This window comes from Gavia stellata, chromosome 7 (genome assembly GCF_030936135.1).
Source record: "Gavia stellata isolate bGavSte3 chromosome 7, bGavSte3.hap2, whole genome shotgun sequence".
NCBI classification, from domain to species: domain Eukaryota; kingdom Metazoa; phylum Chordata; class Aves; order Gaviiformes; family Gaviidae; genus Gavia; species Gavia stellata.
This window is the reverse complement of record NC_082600.1, coordinates 2,402,728-2,423,694: the sequence shown is the minus strand read 5'-3', so window position 1 is coordinate 2,423,694 and position 20,967 is coordinate 2,402,728. Positions and strand designations below refer to the sequence as shown.

The 20,967-nt window shown below is 44.8% G+C and overlaps 1 protein-coding gene across 1 annotated transcript in view; it reads left to right on the top strand.

Annotated features, from left to right (window-relative positions):
* MDGA2 (MAM domain containing glycosylphosphatidylinositol anchor 2) overlaps positions 1-20,967 on the top strand; it is a 245,976-nt gene that overhangs the window by 25,826 nt on the left and 199,183 nt on the right. Inside the window, exon 2 of the mRNA XM_059819453.1 lies at positions 3,445-3,619. Within this exon, the coding sequence (XP_059675436.1) occupies positions 3,445-3,619 (175 nt within the window). The remainder of the gene's footprint in view (positions 1-3,444; positions 3,620-20,967) is intronic.

Below are 20,967 nucleotides of genomic sequence, written 5' to 3'. Positions count from 1 at the left end.
AGAATGGCTTTGACTTCTCAGTGGAACAGAATTTATTTACTTCCCACGTTATCCGTACTATCTGAGTAGACACGCAGAGCACGCAGTGCTGTTTCTGCACCAGGAACTGGGAGGTTTCAAAGAGAGGAGCAGATTATGAATCGCAAACACTGATAAAATGCATCTGGGTGAGCAATTGTTTTGTGCCGAGTTATTGGAAAATACTGGAGTATCTGAACTCTGTGAATGTACAACCTAATGCTTTTGGTTTTTTTAAAGCTAGTAATCTAGAGGCTTTCTGAATCCTCTGCCATACAGAAGCGTGGATGCTGCGTTGGGATTTGAGGCTGATACCTGCCACCATGTCCCATGAGCCCGTGGTCCCCCTTTGCCACCGCTCCCCACCTTGAAAAGGGGATAATGTCAGTTGCTGTGGCAGCGATTGCTCTGAAGGTCACAGCGTTAAGCAGTAGTGAGGGCTTGGACACTAAAGCCGTGAGATGCTCCATCTCTAAGGATGGATTTGATGGTCTCAGCCTCTTAAAAGTCATTAGAGGTCACCCCAAACCATGGACTGGAGCTTGCAGTGGGTGAAACTGCTAAGGACCTCTCTGAAGAGGTTTTCAGCCTCAGACACCCGTCTCTCCTGTGCCCAATTTTTTGATTACTGCATTAGCATAGTGTTTGAGAGTCATCTTTCTTCACGGTGCGTTCAATAAATTACAATGCAATATTGATCAGCATGTTTTTGTGTGTATGTTTAGTTAAAGCTAAGGTAAATAATGAACTGAAGCTAAATCAGACCGGTGACATTCCTGGAGGGTATCTTTCAAGAGAGAATCTAGTTGGCAGTATTCCTTTTATTCTTCAGGGATCTCTGCATACACTACAAAATTAGTTAATTTGTTAAAATTGCTCCTCTTTCCTCTAAAACATACATGTTAGGGGTTTTATAAAGCTGAAAAGTCTACTTTTGTTGACAGTCAAACAGTATCCTGTTAAAATTCCTTATAATAAAGAGAAGATAGATACCTCAACGTTAAGATGCAGTGGCGGGGGAAGGCTTTTGCATTCATAAAAAAGATAAAACTCCGATAGTATCTAAATAAACTTTGCTATATTTTTTTTGTGTAAGTTACATAATGTTACCAGTTACATAGATGCTGATAATACTTACAACACGTTATTTATGTTATACGTTCCTTTGACAGGGCAGACTGCCTTCCACTGGAAACTTTTTGTGGGAGCGGAAGGGGAGGAAGAGAGAAGTCAGGCTATTAATTTTTTTCCAGTTAAAAATCAAACAGAGCTGTTTTTACAATTCTGATTACATAAAGGGAAATAAAACACGCAAGAGATTCAGTGAACATCTTAAATATGGTTTTAAAATACTTCTCAAGCATTTGAAATATAGATGATGAAATTGTATTCTGCAGCTTGCAGAAACTGAGTGTGTGTTCCAAAATTATCCTGCAGCACATTTATATGGATGATTTAAAAAGCCCCGGAGCCAAGAGTTTAGAATAGAAGTACAGACAGATTGAGACTGGTAAATATAGCAGTGCTAATAGCATCTCTCTCACATGCAGGCCGAATGTTGTAGATGTGGAGTTTGGCATTTTTGCTTTATCCCAGAGCAGCAGAACCATGTGAGAGTTATGCAGGTCACCTGGCAAGAGGGCAAAGCCGGTGAATTTAACAAGCCAGAAAGAGATGAAATTCTTTTTTTTTTTTAAGTATTGTTTGCTGTAATTTCAGCCTCTGAAGCCCATGCCTGCTCTCGTTTCAAGAGGAGGAGAATTTACATGGGCTACAGCTGGTCATGAGTTTTTCAGTTCAGTGCCCTTTGTAGAAGATCCCTCCTGTCCAGGAGAAGTTCCTGATGAGAGGAGGGCTGAACCCTGCCCACCTCATGCTCTTGCGCAAGTTATTGGGGTCTGGACCCCATTTCTAGGTCAGGACTGGGAATGGTGGAACTCGAGTGTCTCTGCACCCTGGGGGAATGATCTCCTTCCAGCCACGGCAACCCTTAGGGCCACCTTGGCATCAGCCAAGGGCCACCCAGCTCAGCCATGGGACCTTCCTTCACATGGGAGAGGGCTGGAAGCGCAGCCTGTCTATCTCGGGCTTGGCTGGGCACGTCGACAGGCACTTGCTCCTGGTGGCAGGCGGGCGCTGCCTGAGCTGCCAAGGCTGCAACACCTTGTCCAAACCGAGCCAATACTGGCTCAAGGTTGCTTGTAGACAGCCTGCCCAGCAGATCCCAACGGATCAGTGTCTAAACGCTGTTCTTCAAATCATGGCTTCATTGACTACCTTTGGACAATCCTTAGGGACCATAGCCTGGGAGATAATAGCCAAGTATTTATTATCTTGTCTTGTGTCAATCTCATTTTCATCAATGACTACAGAATTTTTGGTCTTCATCCTGGCATAGAATTAGTGGATGGGGTTGAGAAGAGAGAGCTTTGAGAAGCTTCAGAAGAGATGTAGAGTCCTCTTTATGTAAGTATCTGTCTTGTGGCCTCTGGAGGCAAGAAAAACCTACCATTTAAAAAAGCTGTGTTGGTCTGGATCTGAATGTTGCTTGTCCTGGTCATTGAATTAGCGTGAACTGAAAGAGGAGGGAGGTCCCTGGGGAGTCTCTGGAGGTCTGGTGCATTTTATGAGATAGCTTAGTCCACCGAGTCATGCAGGCAAGGACTGGGGTCATCAAGCATGGGTGTTAGCAATGTGCGTATCCACCTCTGTGCAACTGTTGGTTGTAGTGGGCTGTTACTGGCATTGTTATGGCTTTGGAACTAAAAAGCTCGCTTTAAAAGGTGTTCGCTTTTGGAAAATAATTACCAGCGTAAAGGAATCTAATTGCCGTACATTACATTAAAAAACCCAAACCACCTATTTGAAGAAATAGACGTTAGTAGTTTGTTGCATTTTCAAGCAACCGATCATTTGACTTCTTAAAATTGGATTTTATTGCTGCTGAAAGATAATCCATCACTTGTTTTGAAGGTGCTTTCCAATGTGCTCTCATCTTTAATGAATAGGATTTCAATGAGCACTATCCACGTTCAGCGCATGAGTGCAGCCGCCTTTTCTGGCGAGCTCTGCTCGTTGCCATTAACGGGGAATTTTTCTGCAGCTGTTCCAGCTGTGCGTCACTGATGGTGGCTTGAGTTGTTCTCCATATCTCTGCTAGTGGCATTTATTTTTAATGGGGCGTTTCCATCAAAAGTAATTAACTATTTCTAAGACATGATGGTAAATGCAAGATTACAATTCAGGGTCTCTTGGATGAAGTGTTTGATTTTAAGTGTGAGCTATTCAGTTTTCTGGAGAAGCACCCCGAGTCCTCCAACATAAAATCCTGGTCCCTGCACACATGGTTCTCAGTTTGGTGAAGAGATCTATACTCTGTTGACTTTTACAGACTTAAAGTAACAATCTTTTTTGGTGCTTGCTCAGATCAGGTGGACCAAAACAGCAGGAAGTGCCTCTGACAGATTTCAAGACTCGAGTGTCTTCAATGAAACCCTGAGGATATCCAACATCCAGCGACACCAAGGAGGACGCTACTACTGCAAGGCTGAGAACGGCTTGGGTTCGCCAGCCATAAAGTCCATAAGAGTGGATGTGTACTGTAAGTAAATCACTTGGGAAGTTCTTACAATGCTTTTTATTAACTTCTTATAATCCCTGGCCACAAAGAAGCGACTAGCTCTTTGTGAAGCGCGGTTTTAAACAGAACTTTAGGGTGGATCCTACAGCTTTTGGGAGCATTCATGGTCAGGAGACTTGTGGCTGCTCCCAATGAAGTCAGGTGGGGCTGCTTGCCTATGGAAATACCTTTAAACAAAATCCCAATACTGCGGTAAGAAAGACGAAGCTCAGGTACAGCTCAGCCTGCTTAGATATCAGAGGAAAATTTGTCTGCAGCTTGCATAGGATGAAGATCGAGTATGTAGCACAGCCCTTAATCTCTTGTACTTTTGGCTGTGCTTGCCCTGATACAGGAGCATGTGCAGATGTTTTTTGCTATTTTGCTTTAATTGCTGCTGAAGGATGTTGCACTTTTTTTTGAATGGCAATCTCTTCGTGTTCCTGTGATACGCAGTTTTAAAAGCTGCGCTTGGAATGTTGGGCGGTGAAAAAATATGAAGTATTGGGATTGCAACGCAATTGGTCACCGGAGCTGACAGAAAAAGAGGAAACAATTGAAAATGTCATACTGGAGTAAATACACAAAATGGGCTAAAAAAATAAATATATATAAATCCCAGTCTGACTTGCACAGACTCCAGTGTCAGTGAGTGGGCTAGTCAGACAAAGCACGGCTCTCGCTTGTGATCAGGTGGTTTATTGCTGTAGGTTTTCTGGTAAACTTTGCATCTGACTGTAAATTATTTGACTGGACTCAGCTGTTGGAAAGTGAGAAGACCTGAATGCCTCAAACAACTCTGGTTTTGTGTACACTTCAAATTAAGAAAAACCATTCAAAATCTGTTTGAAGTGCTCCAAAGACAGAAAGTCCTTGCAGTGTACATTTGGAGACTCTTCTAATGCAAGTAGTGTCGTGTAAACAACTATGTTTACATGCCACATATGGAGCTAAATAAATAGCTGGAGCTCAAAGTTAGCCCTGTAGTCTCCTGAGTCCTTCAAAAAGAAACCTGACTGTCATGACTATACAAGCATTGGGCTTGTGTTTCCCAAAAAGCACCCTCTCTCTGTCAGGTGAATCTCAAGTTGTGTGTTACTTTAGAGACCCAAGTGGTGACAGTTTTTGTGAGTTAGTTATGGGATGGGTGAAGGGGGGCAACTGCCTTCTGGGGGATTTTCTTGCCTAGTGTGTGCGCTTAGCTTCGTGATGTGCTTAATGAGCTATAACATACCAATGCCAAATCTGCAAATCCTTTATCAACAATAACTGACATAGGAATTAGTTGCACATTAACATGTTGGAGTCCAATAAATGAACAGGCAACCTTAATGACTGCATATAAGCACACCACGCAAAGCACCCGGAGTTTGTAACGGGGCTGGCCCGATGTTTGCAGCGAGGGGCGAGCAGGGCACCGGGTGCCGGCAGCGTTCGGGGCTCAGCGGTGCAGGTCGTGGTCCCAGCACTCCGGCCGTGCGGGGGCTCGGGCTGCCCCGGGGAGCCCCAGGGCCCTCCACGCACACATGGCTGCTGAAAGCGTTTCGTAGGTCAGCTCTGTGTAGCTGTTCAGTAAAAAAAACATGAGCAAACGTTTAAGTCTCTTCTTTTGGATGCCATTAAAGCACTTCTCTCTTACCCCAGCATCCATGTATTAGATTTTTCTTAATTCTTAATTTTAGGTGTGGCTGTGAAACCGATGGTGGCAGGAAAGGCAGGCTCAAGACTGGGATGCTACATGGTCCGAACAGGGAAGGTTGAGAGAGATTGTTTTGAAATTTTGATTTTTCTTGAATTGCATGGAGATTTCCTTCTGGAATATGCCTTTTTCCTTGTATCATATTTTGTTTAGCTATTAATGTGTGTTCTCGGATCTGCTGTCTGGGATTTATTACGGGTTTAATTTTGGTTTTTACGTCATCTGCTGCTTCTTAATATACCTCAAGTACAGATGATGTCTTTCTGGAACATAACAAACTTCAGGCTGATATTTCACTGGGTATTTTCATCTGTTAATGATCAAATATTTGCAGGCAGACAGTATTGCTGCGGCAAGCTTAAGGTGCCAGTGAAGATTGGATCTAGCTGTGAAAAAGATAGGAGAAAAAACCCTGTACCCCACAGAAAAGCTCGTAAGAAATCGGAGTATTGGAAATTGAAATGTTCCTGTTGAAATTTTCAAGTAGCTTAAAATGATTTTGTCTTTCTTTAGTTGAAATTTTCTGTTTTGAATTTCTTTTTGTTGAATATTTACTTTATAGGTCATATGTTGTGTGCGCCATGTCAAGAACTCTGGGCAGTGCTGAGCAGGAATATTGGGGGTGGGGAGGTTTCCTTGAATTAATTGCCCATGAGGTGTTCTTGCTCGAGACCCCAAAATGAACCGTAAAGATCACAAGTACTCAGCTAACATTTTCTATCAAAATGTGTTTTGTTTTTTTAGTGAACACATATTTCATAAAATTACATAAAGAAAGAGAGTTTTCTTACAGATTTAGGTAACTGTCAAAAACAAATCTGTGGAAACCAGATGATGCTCCCTTTTGAAAGCAAAACTTTATCATTAGAGAAAAAAAAAATGTTTTTAATTTTTTGATGAATCCTTCAAGTGTGTTTAAGGAAACTAGTAAAATGTTTGTATTTCTTAAAAACTGTATGGGTAAAAAATTGCTTTGGAAGCATCTTGGCTTGTAAAGCTAAAGAGAGAAAACAATATTAAAGTTGTGTTCCATGTTAGTTTTGGATCAAGAGCACTTCCGAAGGGCTAATTTAAGTCTTCAGCCTCTAATTTAGAATTTGAAAAGGCACTATATCTATATAGCTTGAAAGTGAATTGTTGAAAAAAGTCCACAGAAAATCTTTGTTTCCTCATTCATCTCCATTATTGACTTGCTGCCTGGTTGGGAAATTTTAATATCAACATTTGGATGGGAAATCTCACTCTCTGGTAATTTCCTGTTTTTCATTTTCCAGTTAGCTCTGGCATTCAGCATCACTTGGAGCCACATTTGCTGCTACTGCAATAATTAATTATACAGATATAAGCAGTGAATGAGCCTGAGTGTTGGTCTGTGTGAGAGAAGAGGGGGCAGTTACTTTATTTTTATGGACTTTCTGCAGTGTTGGAAATGCGTTCAGTTTTGATTTTGCAGGAAGGCTCCATCAGAAGTTGCCAGATGCCTTGCATGGATCTGCACGTGTCAGGTTCCTTGTCTGTTAAAGAAGTCTCAAAATTACCGATTTCTCATGATCTGGGATGACCGACCAAATCTTCTGACCGGTTGGTCCTAGGTGTTCAAGAGGTACTTGAGCTGGAGCACAAGTGTGATGAGGAGCGGCTGAGGGAGCTGGGGTTGTTCAGTCTGGAGAAGAGGAGGCTGAGGGGAGACCTCATCGCTCTCTACAACTCCCTGAAAGGGGGTTGTGGGGAGGTGGGTGTTGGTCTCTTCTCCCAAGTGACAAGTGATAGGACAAGAGGGAATGGCCTCAAGTTGCACCAGGGGAGGTTCAGGCTGGATATTAGGAAAAATGTCTTTCCTGAGAGAGTGGTGAAGCATTGGTAGAGGCTGCCCAGGGAGGTGGTGGAGTCACCATCCCCAGAGGTGTTCATGGAACGTGTGGACGTGGCACTGCAGGGCATGGTGGGGTTGGGTTGATGGTTGGACTTGATGATCTTACAGGTCTTTTCCAACCTTAGTGATTCTGTGATTGATGCATCTTCTGTAAAGAAGGTCTAAACTGAAGCTCTTGGGTGGCTGCAGAGCTTTTACAGAAACCTGCCTGTGGTAGGACACCAGTGGCTGGTGCCTGGCCTGATCGGTGTGTTTTGGGTCTTGCCCGTGATGTGGTTGGGAAATGAAAGAGTGAACTACACTCCTGTGAAAATCTCCATCTCTGTCTCTCACCCTGTGCTTGTTTCTGTTTGGGACCATCTGCAAAGGGTGGATGTTGGGTCTCGGTTCACACATTGCATAGCGGGACCTATATGGAAGCTTCACTCAGTATTTGGAAGTAAATAATATTAGTGTTCATAGATGCGTCTTACTGCTTCATCTCTGAAAGTTCAATACAGGCCTAAATGTTAGTTGGTGTTATTTTAGTGTGGCCTGTAATTCTGATTAACCACTTTCTAAAAACTACGTGGCTATTAGTCTCAGTTATGTGCTGCTTCAGGGCATAGTATTTTTTTTTCTGGTCTAAGAAGTTAATCAAAACCTCAAACACTGTTATAACTACGTTCATGGGTAAGAAACACAGCTAAGGAGTTAAACTAAACACATGCAATTGTTTTGAAAATAGCCAGGGGGTTAAATCTTCTGCTGGACTGAAGGGAAAACAGCGCTTCGTGAAGAATGCGTAGTTCCCGTTTTTTACAGTCAAACAAGTAACTGTGTGTCCCAGCGGGCTGGTGTTACTTGGTTGACATCAGACCTGCCTGCTATTTGACTCAGTCTCCGAGAGCTCAAGGAAAGTCCTTCAGGTGCAGCATTCCCACCAAGCTGCATTTAGTCGTGACACTCCTTTTGTGATGCACCAAGGAGGAGGGGGAATTTTCCTGGTGCATCATCTGCCGGTGATGGTGGTGGTACCATACCTATCTTATTTAAAGCTATCACGGATAATGCTGAAGTGGGCTACTGTCTCTCTTGTGTTCCTTTAATATAGGCCAATCTAAGTCTAGCTTTCGAAAAATAGCAGTCCCTTTTGGTCTGGTGTCAAAATAGTTGAATATAATAAAGGTGAAAGGAAAAAAAAAAAGGTGGTTCAGAGTTGCTGAAGTTCTCATTTCATCTACAGCTACTCTTGGAAAGACGAGGAGTCCGATCCTGTTCCTGGGCAGGCACAGAGCCTCCTTCCTTCCAACACCTTGCAAATCATCCTCTTGGTCTTCTTTGCTAGTTTCTTTTAGAAAGATCTCCTTTTTGCTTTCTGGGGGGATAGGACCATGGCAAATAGACTGGTAACCGTCTCTTCTGTAGAAGACAACTTTTTGTCCTTACCTTATGTGTCTAAGAAAAGAGTTTTTTGCTCTCCCAGCTCTGGCTAAAGATCCTCTCACATCAGATTGAAACAAATGCACTCGGTCCCTATGGCAGCGTATTCTCAGGAGGGAGGTTTCCATTCTTGTTGAGCCACCAGGAGAAGAAACTGCCGCGTATAACCAAGCTGTATTCATCCTAGACTTGAACTCTTTTTCTTCTTTCTCTGGAAGCATCTCTTTAAAGTACATCTCATCTTTCCTCTTTGAAGAAAAAGCTTTTGTACTTGACTCCTAGGAAAATTTTTGCTTGACTTATGGAGGACACTTTCTACTTTTCTAAGGAAGGAAACTTACGGTATAAATTAAGTATTTTTATTTAAAGAAGCAGAGCTCCTACAATGAAGCTTTTCTGCTTGTTCCCGAAGGACAGTTTACCAGATTTTTGACCAAAAAGTACTAATTGCTTCATTGAAAGTATATTTTTGTATTCCTTTTGCTTCACTGATACTTATGGACACAAGGGCAGGCTGCTTGAATAAAAGAAGGTGGAGCAAAAGGTCAGGTTTACGTTAAAAGATTTCTGAAATTAATTTGGAAGTCAGGATGAAACATGTTTATCAAACAGATTTAGTGCACAGATAGGTTAAGATTTTATTGCGTGGTGTAAGAGAGATGTACACTGTGCAGAAAACACTGCTTGTTGAGAAAATCTGTAATTCCAGGATTAAGAGGTTGATCTGGGGGTTTAGGGGAAACAACCATTTCTTTTGCTCAGAGATCCACTTAAATCTTTGCTTGCAGCTCTATTTCCAGAAACTGTCCCTTTACACAAGATTAGTTAGATCCACCATAGGGTATTCTGCTCGCACGAAACGTATTAAGTCCATCCACCATCGACTGCTTCTGTGTGCACTGGATTTTGGCTGCTTTTGCGTTGCCGTAGCGTTACGGCAAGGGGGAGGCCAGGGCAGCCTGGTGCCGTTTATTCACAGCACAGAGTTTATCCTATGGTGGGAATACGCCCTGCACCAATTCCAGTCCTGTGTGTGACACCAATGCAGTTACAGAAGGGGGAAGGCTCCTGCAAGCCCCTAGCTAGTCCTCCTAAGTACCTGTTCAGGTGCATGTATACTGTGTGCAGTATTTGTGGGGATCATAGTTGCCTCAGGTCTCTGCTTACCACCTGTAAGGTTTCCCTAACTCGTTCACTTCCAGGTTCAAATCTCCCATTTCAATTTTTTTATGGGTTACTTGTATGGTTTCTGCTTTTCTGATGGGTCTTGTGGCATGTGGCTGCAGCCGTTGCTTTTGCTGTCCATCATCTCCATTGCCGCAAAGAAGTTTGTGTTGTGGACAACTACAGCAGCTGCCCTGGGCTGGCTGTGGACATCGTCGGGAAGCTTCAGGACCGGTGTTAGCAAAGCCTGTGAATGCTCAGGATTACATCCTAACCTTGTCATGTCAGTGAGGAAGAGTTCAAAGCAAGATCTAGCTTTGGTCTCAGTTCCAAGCCCAGTCTTGATGCCCTTAATAAGAGGGATCATTTTATTCTGGAGGGTACCCTTTTCATTGGTGTCATGCATTAAAGACCTCATCTGGTGAGGGGTCATTAAACGTCATTAAAGACCCCTCACCAGATGAACACAAGTCTGATGAGGAGCGGCTGAGGGAGCTGGGGTTGTTCAGTCTGGAGAAGAGGAGGCTGAGGGGAGACCTCATCGCTCTCTACAACTCCCTGAAAGGGGGTTGTGGTGAGGTGGGTGTTGGTCTCTTCTCCCCAGTGACAAGTGATAGGACAAGAGGAAATGGCCTCAAGTTGCGCCAGGGGAGGTTCAGGCTGGATATTAGGAAAAATGTCTTTACTGAGAGAGTGGTGAAGCATTGGAAGAGGCTGCCGAGGGAGGTGGTGGAGTCACCATCCCTGGAGGTGTTCAAGGAACATGTGGACGTGGCACTGTGGGGCATGGTGGGGTTGGGGTGATGGTTGGACTTGATGATCTTACAGGTCTTTTCCAACTGTAGTGATTCTGTCATTCTGTGAATTCCTGTCTCAGACTGGAGACGTTGTTTGACAAAACACCTCCTGCGGCTGTACCTGTCTCCCAGGCTTTTTGATGCAACTCAGCCCTGGAGTCAGGAGGGATGGGACCTCCCAGCTTCGATGTTCGTGATGTGGGATTGACTGAAACGTGTTCAGCGTTGACAGATTATTTTAGCAAACAAGGAGCGTCACAGCTTTCCTGGCTTGGGATGACAAAAAATGCTGCTGATAATACATGTCAAATGACAAAAACATCAAACTGCTCATCTTCGTCAGTATTTGAGCGTGTCTCCTAGTAGCATGTGCAATCACGAGTCTGCAAGAGAAGTGTTATTCAGCGGCAACACAGGGTCTGTAATTCAGAGATCGTGACGCTCATTTCCCTTATCAATTCTGGTGAGGGATGTTGCAGGGAAATGCCGAGTGCTGTGCGGAGGGATTTAGCTGCGTGGCTCTCCACCTCTGTCACTAGTGTTAATGGCAGTCATACTGCTCCGTCCCCACACTCGGCGGTCCAAATTCACTCCGAATTTTCTGCCCACTGCACAAATCCTGTTGTTAGGGTGCAGAATCAAATGCGGTATCGATAATTATTTAATTCCCAATAATTGCTCCGCTGGGCCACTGCAGAAATACTCTGCATCGTGCTCCAGCCTCTGCTGCGGTGCAGTGCCACAGGGCTTGAATGTGCCTGTCGGGAAGCCACGGCTTTGCTTGGTCTCTTCATAAATGGCATATACACACGTGTGCACACAACTGGTATGGTACTTTACTTATGCAGAGAAAAATAGATGTGATAACGAAGATAAGGTACTGGGAATGGGGAGGGAAATTAGCTGGAAGTGCCAACTGCTCCTCGTATTGCTCCATGTCCTTTCAGCCCTCCCAGTTCACCGCAGTCCTAAGAAGCTGGATTTAAACTTGCTGGGATGAGAAGGAGGTGACGCTTTCTCCCGGAGTGCTATTTTTGTCTGGATGAGATAATTTTGTGCCCTTCTTGAATGATAAGAAGGCTGCCCTCCAGTTCCCTCTCCCTACAGTGCTAGTATGTGGCCAAGTCTGCCTGACACTGGGAAGGAAAGAGTGTGAGGAATTTTATATGGAGAAATATTACAAAATGAGATCTTTACATTAATTCTACTGAAGCAATTAAGGCATAAATTCATGGGGAAGATTTATAGCAATGGGCTCTCTGTTCTATGCATACAACATTGGTGGTAAAAGCGAGTGCTGAAGATGGTGCTTTCTGGTGAGTCTTAAAGTACCTCCTTGGATAGTCGCCACGTTTCAGTCTTTCAGCATCCCATGTTTTCCAGTTTCCATTGCACAAGGGCGTTAAATCCCTTTCAAAAATCCAACTCACTCAGCTTTTTGCATCCTAAATAACCTCTAGATTTTAAATTACAGGCATGGCAGCATCCACTTCTTTAGAGTTGCGTGTTACCGTTGCTGCTAGAATGCCTTTTGGGAGGGTGAGCGATGCATGTGTGTGAGCTGAACCTTTGTCCTGATCACTATGGTACTCCTTTAATATTTCTTTTTCTGAATAACACAGATGTAGCTGTTGGACTACTAATATTAGTATGACTATAACGCTTGAGTAGCAGCTTAATCCTTTTGTACTCTGGGGGTCACACGGGGAGAGTCTGATGTGACGTTGATGCTCTGGCCCCTTCCGAGTGCGCTCGGAGCGCTGCTTGGGTGCCGAACTACCGGGCTCTGTGCTTCCCGTGGTGGGAGCAGGGCTGGTGCAAGGAGCTGGTTGCAGATGTGCATAGCACACGTTCAGCTCCGGTCGAGCTTTGCTGTGGGGATATTTCCTGCTTGGGTTTGGGTGGCACCTTAATCCCACGTGTTCGTGGCGCGTGTTTTCTGCACGCTTCTCTGCAGATGTTTGTATCGGTCTCCTGGCTACAGCAATTAAGATATAATTCAGGGATTGACAGTATAGTTCAGCTGCTTCATTAGTTTCTGTGCTGCCTCTTTGACTTGTGTTTGCCTCGTACTGGCTGCAGTGAATCATGCGTTCTTATTGCAATGACATCTTTAATTTCCATCTCTGGTATCTACCGATATTCATTGATACATTATTTGATCTTTTTTGGCCTTTCATTTATTAGAAGCCCGGTGACATGCTTAAATCCTCATTCACATGTTTGAACGAAAGACCAGAAATACAAATTTAAAAAAAGAAAAAAAAAGAAAAGAGGAAAATATAAAGCAATAGTATAAGCATTGGTATGTAAGGAAAGCAAATATATTCATCTTTCATCACTTTTTTTGCATGATACAATAGGACACTTTGAAATGAAATATTATGCAGATAAGGAAAGCGTTTAAAAGCTTTCCAATATTGGTAATTGTAATCTTTCAACATGAGAGAAATACAAATTCAATTTGTAGGTTTCTGATTATTCCCTCTCTGAGGTCAAATTTGTGCAGTACAACATTCAAGCCTCTGAAAAGGGCTGTGCTTGGTGCTTGCTGGGCGAGGACCATCTCTCCGCAGTGGGCAGCCCGGCGATGGGAGAGATTAGGCTGGCTGGGGTGGACGGCTCCAGGGAGCGCGGTGGCTTGGGTCTGCGATGACGTGAGTGTCTTCATCAGACCCCAGTTCATTTCCTAACTTGGAGAAACACAAGATTTGGGTTCAATCCACACTAAGTATATGCTCTCTACAACTACCTGAAAGGGGGTTGTGGTGAGGTGGGTGTTGGTCTCTTCTCCCAAGTGACAAGCGACAGGACAAGAGGAAATGGCCTCAAGTTGCACCAGGGGAGGTTCAGGCTGGATATTAGGAAAAATTTCTTCACTGAGAGAGTGGTGACACACGGGAATAAGCTGCCCAGGGAGGTGGTAGGGTCACCCTCGCTGGAGGTGTTCAAGGAAGGTGTGGACGTGGCACTGCGGGACATGGTTTAGTGGGCATGGTGGGGTTTGTTGATGGTTGGACTTGATGATCTTACAGGTCTTTTCCAACCTTAATGGTTCTGTGATTCTGTGGAGCTGCAAATGTGTTTGGAAAGTGAGAGTAAGTTTCCCTGCGGGGAGAGGAGAGGAGTACAAGCAGCTGCTTTAGAGATGCCACACTTGCACGCACAAGACTTTTCTGTGGGAGTATGAGAGACACTGCAGAAAGCTGGATAGTAGTGTGGGGCAGTTAGTGCTAAGCCATATTACCGTGCCTTCCCGGACTGCTGGGTGTGGGTAGGTCTGTTGTGATCGTGTCCCGAGGTCTCACCTGGAGCAGCATCACTCCTGTCCTTCAGCAACGCTCAGACAGCCTGCGCTCCGTCGCTGGGACCTAGCCACAGCGGGGTTTTTTGAGTGGTCAGCAGCCCCGGTGAGCTTAGAAGCAACTGCTGAAGCTACGGTCAGATGTACTAATGCCCAGACTCGCTACCTGCTATTTTCTGATCCATCTCTCTTTGTTTCCAGCACCACTTTGAAACTCTCTTCTGCTCAAACAGAGGAAAAGGTTTTGTGCGTAGTGTCCGGGATCACCGAAAGAACATCAGCCAGGGATGCTCGCCGGCACTATAGATACCTTGTGCAGGTTGGCCACCACACAACTGCAGCTTTACTGGGAGCGCAGCGAGAAAGGGATGGAGGAGGAAAACAACTGACCCCCAGTGCTGTTGAAGGAGGTTTAAGACCATCCTGTAAATGTAATGTAAATGGGGTAGATTTCTTCTCCCTGTCATCACTTTAGCCATTACTTGTGCCTTCATTTTCCATTACCCTGGGAGAATCTCCTTACCCTTCTCTATCTTTCTGATGGATCCTTTGGCTGGACAGTTGGATCACAGAGAATTATTCTGCCTAATTATCACCCGAGGAGGTACAAGATTGCAGTGGAGGATGCATTTGGGAAGCTGAAGGGCAGATGACGGTATCTCACAAATAGATCAGCGGCTGCTGAGCCGTATTTGGCTGAAATTAGTTTCCTGCTATGCACGTGCACGTCATCCAGGAGGGTAAGGAAAGGCACCCAAAAGAGGGCGGGAGTGGTGCAGAATTTCAGAGGGCAATGAAAAATCCGTGAGCTACCCTTTATTATCCAAAAAGAGGTTTGCCTCAGGCATGCAAGCAGAAATGCCTTTTGTAAAGATTTGTCTTTGGTTTCTGCTTTTTGGTTGTGGTTTTTTTTTTTCTTTTTAAATTTCAGTGTGTGTGTGTATTTCAGGAAGCTTTCTGTAACTTTTCATCCTTTTTTTTTTTTTGATGGAAAAGAATTTATCTGAAGATTGAAGACTGTGCTTTTCATTGCACAAGACCTGGTTTATTCCTGCTTTTCGTACAGTTGTTACGCATTTGAGTAGAGAGGTTTCTGCTTCCCCTGAATGGGGAAATGTCATGTCCTTTGGCAGAGTGTTGGTGCTGGTTTCAGTTGAGGTCTTGATTCCTGGTGTGGGAGAGCAGGGTGGGCTCTCCGCCGTGGGGTTCAGCTCTCATGGAGCTGTTGTGAAACGAGGTCTCGCTGTACATTTGCACGAAAGCCACCGGAGTTGAACCAAACCATTCTTACTAAGAGAAGTGGAAATGCAAATGCTGTAAATGTGTTTCTTGACAGTCGCTGACATCAGGGCTGCACTGTCTTTGTCTAGGTTTGGATTTTTATTCTTATTATCTTGTAGCTCTAATTTGGAAATTGGCTATCAAATGCCTGGGAGCCCTGATCTAATGATTTGCCTGAGTAAATGAGAAAGTTTATGGTAGGTGACTGGCAGTGGATTTTGGATTGGGACAATTTCAGACGACGTTTTTGTTCTGCAGGCAACAGCAGAGCTGGAAAGACGGGGTTTGTGGAGGCATTAATTACTGCGTTTGTGCCGTCCCTGAAAGTCTTGTGCACGGGGTACCAGTGGCATCTCCGAGGTCGTCCTTGGTGGTGGTACTCGTCGTGGCAGCTCGGAGACTGGTTTAATTAGTACTGGTAGAAATCACATTTGCACCTCTGCTGCTTGTCCTAGCAGTGAAAGATGTTTTCTGACACAAGCGGTGAGGAGCTGAGAGCAAGGATGTTTAGGAGGGTTAAGCAAAGCCTATCACAGTCCACGCGGACGTTATTCACCACAGTGCTCCGTGGCAACAGTACAGAAAAGTAAGGAAGGACGTAGCTGTGTGTTGTGGAAGAAGTGAGGTAGCTGTGCCATAAAATATTAATGCAAATGTGAGCGCTTACAGTAATTTCAATACCTTTTTATACCCCCAGCAGACACGCTATTCAGACTGAATTAAGTAGCTTTGCAGTGACTGTTAAATGTTATCTGTTCCTTACTAGCTTGCGTGCATTTTTATTTTCTACAATGAAAATCTTTGTACAAGCAAGCGGAAAAAGAAGAAAAGCCCGATGTTGTTCGCACTGATGAAAGGTTGGGCTTAATGCTTGTAAAATGCCAACAAAATACTTGTATGTTCAGAATTGAGGCAGAATGATAAAATGCTTTGCGGGCTTCATGAGCTGCAAAATTCCTGGTTTGTGGTACACTTTCAATCAAATTTTTCGTGGTAAACTTTCTTGTTTCAGTTCAGCTCGGAAAGGTCTGCTGGGGCTGGAGAGGAGTTTCATGTGCACAGGGGTGGTTGGGGTAGAGTGAGCAACTGGGTTCTCCTCCTGGGAGACGAGGTCGTTCCGTCTGAACCCCGGGTGCAGCACAGACCGTCCCTGGTAGGCTGCGAGGAAGGGGAACTGCCAGTTGGCTTTCTTCTTTATCTTTCCTTTTTTATTTTTTTTAAGAAAAATTAATTTAATTTTATTTTAATTTATTCTATTTCATTTTTTTTAACTTCCATAACTGCACAGCTGATTTTCAGCTCTGTGTGGCAACCCCTGAACTCACCATCCTTACAGAAGAGTCTGAAACGGTACGTGTCCTTCTCCCAAACTGTATTGTAGCCCCTTGTTGCCACTTGTACGCCTTGCCGGGCAGCTCTGCACAATGGTCTGTTGTGACTTACTGATCGTAGCAAAAACTTTTGTCTTTAAAACCTGCTGGGACCTTGAACTGGAAATGCTGGGAAATGACCCTGAGCCGTGGCCTGAGAGTTGGTTGCCGCCCCAGGCGCTGCATCCCATCCCTTTGGGGCGTGTTTGAGTTCAATCCCAAAGGAAAAAGGAGGAAGATGTTGTTTTGCCCCGTGTGGTTGCCTTCAGCTTCCCCTGGTTTGTGCTGAATTGGGCTTGTTTTCTAAAAGCGTTTCAATTTAGGGTGCTTGATGGAAAGTCACGTTAAGTGTCCTGACGTAAGACCTTGTTGTCCAAAATGAGGGCATCGTGTAGGCAGTGTTCCAGGTCTGTATGTGCATTTTTATAACACAAACTGTTTGCATACCTTCTGTTTCCTGGTAAAAACCCACAATTGAACATAAAAAACTCAAATGATGTAGGTTGGTATAGAGATTTCCCGTAGGGTGCTCGTCTGAATCCTCGATGCTCCTGAGCAATGAAACTTCTTGTTGTTGTTAGGAAACACCTAACACTGATCCCGGGGAGATGGCACAGCGGGGTTGTGTAAACGCCTGTGCACTTAGCATGGGGTTGTTTGTATTTGATGTCTCTTTGCCCTGTTCAGCTCTTTCTGATCCCGTTGGGAGTGGAGTATGGTGTCTGTGTGCTGCTCTGCAGGGAAGACAAAGCTTATTAAGAGGGATGGAGATAAAACGGTTATGAAAGGGAGGAGCCTCCTCAAAATTTGTGACAGGAAAGGGGATGAGTAATATAGCCTAGGAATAAAGGTGATACAATCCTTACTTACCAAAGCCACTGAGCCTACGCGTGTGATTTGCTGGACTCGTAACATTTCCAGGATGGTTCTGTTTGCAGGAATTTATCATTGGTCTCATGCCTTCTGTCTTTGCTAATTTTATAAGTGCTAGGGAGTCGAATTAAGGAACAAGAGCTGAAAGTCAGAACCATCAGTAATGTGGCAATCAGTGCCTGTATTGCATTTTAATAACAAAACCCAGAATTTCCTGGGTGATGGTAACATAGAACAAGCAAAAGCAATTCTCACGTCTGCTGCACCTGACGGCAGTTGCGTGGTGAAGCACCCCTGTGAAAGACTGCTCTTCCGGACGTTATGGGAGGACAGTGGGATTACTGTCACAGAATCATTAAGCTTGGAAAAGACCTGTAAGATCATCAAGTCCAACCATCAACCCAACCCCACCATGCCCACTAAACCATGCCCTGCAGTGCCGTGTCCACACGTCCCTTGAACACCTCCAGGGATGGTGACTCCACCACCTCCCTGGGCAGCCTCTTCCAATGCTTCACCACTCTCTCAGTAAAGATATTTTTCCTAATATCCAGCCTGAATCTCCCCTGGTGCAACTTGAGGCCATTTCGTCTTGTCCTGTCGCTAGTCACTTGGGAGAAGAGACCAAAACCCACCTCTCTGCAACTCTCTATGGGTTTATCTGTTTTCCAGTACTTGTATTGCCAGCCAAGCTTGGGGTGAGGCTTGCATTTACCATCACCTGCAAGCACAAGAGCCAGAAGAATGTGAAACCCCGGCAGATGCTGCGAGCGATCTGGTAGAGGATGGGGGGGTGTGGTAGGATTTGGCAGAGAGCGAGACTTCGGGAGGGAGATCTGGAGAGCAGCGTTTCAGCAGGCTCTTGGAGCACAGCCTCGTGATTTCCTCGCGTTGTTACACCGCGATGTGTTTCAGGTGCTAATTGCAGCCTCAGCAGCTGGGGACCACCGCAAGGTTTTTAGCTGTCCCTCCGGTGCTAGCATGCCTGGCAGCTTCATCCCGCTTCACCTTTCACAGGCCAAGTGCTGGGTTTATCAGAACTGAATTTCCCGCTTCTCTTCTTTAAATATAATTTTAAATGCAGCTGCTATTTTAAGACTTGGCAACCTGCTGATGGCCTGATCTGAAATGATGTTGGTTTGCCTAATAGCTTGGGATTTTTATGCAGTAGGTGTTGGGACTGCAGAGTCCCTAATAGCATATTTTAGAGTTCTGATGGATTTTTAAATAGCCTTCCAGCATTAAGGCAGGCTTTCCTGTAATCTGCATTTTCCAGTAAAACAGGAGCCTGGTTACCTACTGATCTGCAGGTTTCAGGAAATCTATTCAAGCCCCTTCCCTCCTTTTCACTCTCCCCTGTTTTTTGCCTTCATCACCCCATCGAGCTCCACGCACAAGGGAGGTAGCGTGACCTGCGCTAATTAATTAATTGATGCGTTACAGGCAGCATCCCTCTGGCAAGGCCAGGGAGGAGGAGGAGCAGGAGGGGTGGAGGGGCATTACATCTGGAAACCTCAGTCCATGCAGTTCCTTATAGAAAATTGAAACTGCAAGCTGATGCATACCCTCTTTCCCTGTGGATAGCCTGCGCCGACAGTGACCCCTGTCAAAGAACACTTTGTTTGGAAAAAAAAAAAAATCTTTATATAATCCTCTCCTTGAAAAAAAGGAGAATCAGGCCAGAGACCAGCTGTGGGTGCGCAAAAGTCCCGTGTATTATATGCTTTGCTACTTGCTGACAGGATTTGGGGGGGATTTTTTTCTTCCCCAGGTATTTTTCAGTCTACACATACAAATATCTGGTAGGTCATCGGGACAGCACAACTAGGAATTGCTAATGCATGCAGAATTTCAGAAAGAAATTCCCATGTTGTTCCATTTCCTTTCCTTTTGTAGAAGTATCTGCATTGCCTATTCTTAGTCAAACTACAGTTGAAGTAAGTTGTAACATACCCTCCTGTGACGCCCTAATACTGTGAGTTGGGAATTTGGACCAACCCATAACTTCTAATGGGATGTAAGAGCATGTGTAGTGTGTAAATTTAATGTGTCCTGTTTTATCGTGCTCCGGTGTGCTGGAGGCACTGCTCATAAATTAAACAGCCAGTGATTAGCGAAAAACCGAAACATTGCATAACCAGGATTTGAAACTGCTGATGTCTCAAATGGCTTTTTGTAGCTTCTTGCTAAATGGCACCAGGTGACACCAAGCTGGGAAGGACTGCAAGGAGGCAGCTTTGACCTCAGAAACAGGTTGGACAGATTTGAAAATTGATCTGTGAAATGTGTTTTGGTAAGAAGGTGGCAGGATCTACATCCTTATCGCTCTCTACAGCTACCTGAAAGGGGGTTGCGGTGAAGTGGGTGTTGGTCTCTTCTCCCAAGTGACAAGTGATATGATGAGAGGAAATAGCCTCAAGTTGTGCCAGGGGAGGTTTAGTCTGGATATTAGGAAAAATGTCTTTACTGAGAGAGTGGTGAAGCACTGGAAGAGGCTGCCCAGGGAGGTGGTGGAGTCACCATCACTGGAGGTGTCCAAGGAATGTGTGGACGTGGCACTGCGGGACATGGTTTAATGGTCATGGTGGGGTTGGGTTGGTGGTTGGACTTGATGATCTTACAGGTCTTTTCCAACCTTAACGATTCTGTGTGATCCTTAGCTTCTGCAAAGGAAAATAGCCAGCAGTGGACCTTTGTGGGAAGGTCTGTGAGTTGCAGTGAGTCTGAACGTGCCGTAACTGTGCCATGCGGTTTTGGAAGGTAGAAATAGTTCAGTTGGAAGGAGGTGATGCGATATTGTTGTAAGGAATTGAAGTAGCCCTTCTGCTCTAGTGCTTCCTGGTCTGGGGAGTGCTGCATCATACCTTGGGGAAGATGAATCAATGGAAAAGGTCAGAGGAGTGATAGATGAGCAGGGAAGGTCTCTGATGCAGGAGTAAAATGATTCATGAGGATTGTTCACGGCAAAGAGGAGAAGGCCAAGGAAGGGTGCAGTTAATAGGAGCCTTCAGATGGGCAAAAGAAAAGCAGAATTTTTTCTGAAGATCTCCAAAGGGTAAGACAGACACAACTTGGCTTAAATTGCAGTGAGAGATCTTGGTTAGACAGCAAGAAAAGCTGTTTGATGGTGGAGGTGGGCAGATACTGAAACAGGAGCTCCAGGGCACAGTGAGCATGTGTTGCAGGGAGCTCTTTGGGGACAGGCTGGAGGAGCATCTCTCGGTGCTGGCAGTGGCAGAGCTGGTCCTGCCTCCAGGCACGGGAAAGGATGAGCCAGAGTGTACGAGGGCTTTTCTGCCCCTTTTTTCCCATGATTCTCTTCCTAGCATCAGTCCTGACCACGGTTGTGACGTGGTTTTGTTGCAAGGTGTGGTGGCGTTTCTGCAAGAAGGAAAAATGTGGAAGATCCGTTGGAACATATAGAGATTAGGTAGTTAAGTAACTAAAGTGGGGAAAAAAACCCCAAAACAACCCCACCCCAAATCCCCAACCCCCCCAAAAGATAAGCGTGCATCATATTGGATTATGTTAAGTATTATGCTTTTTA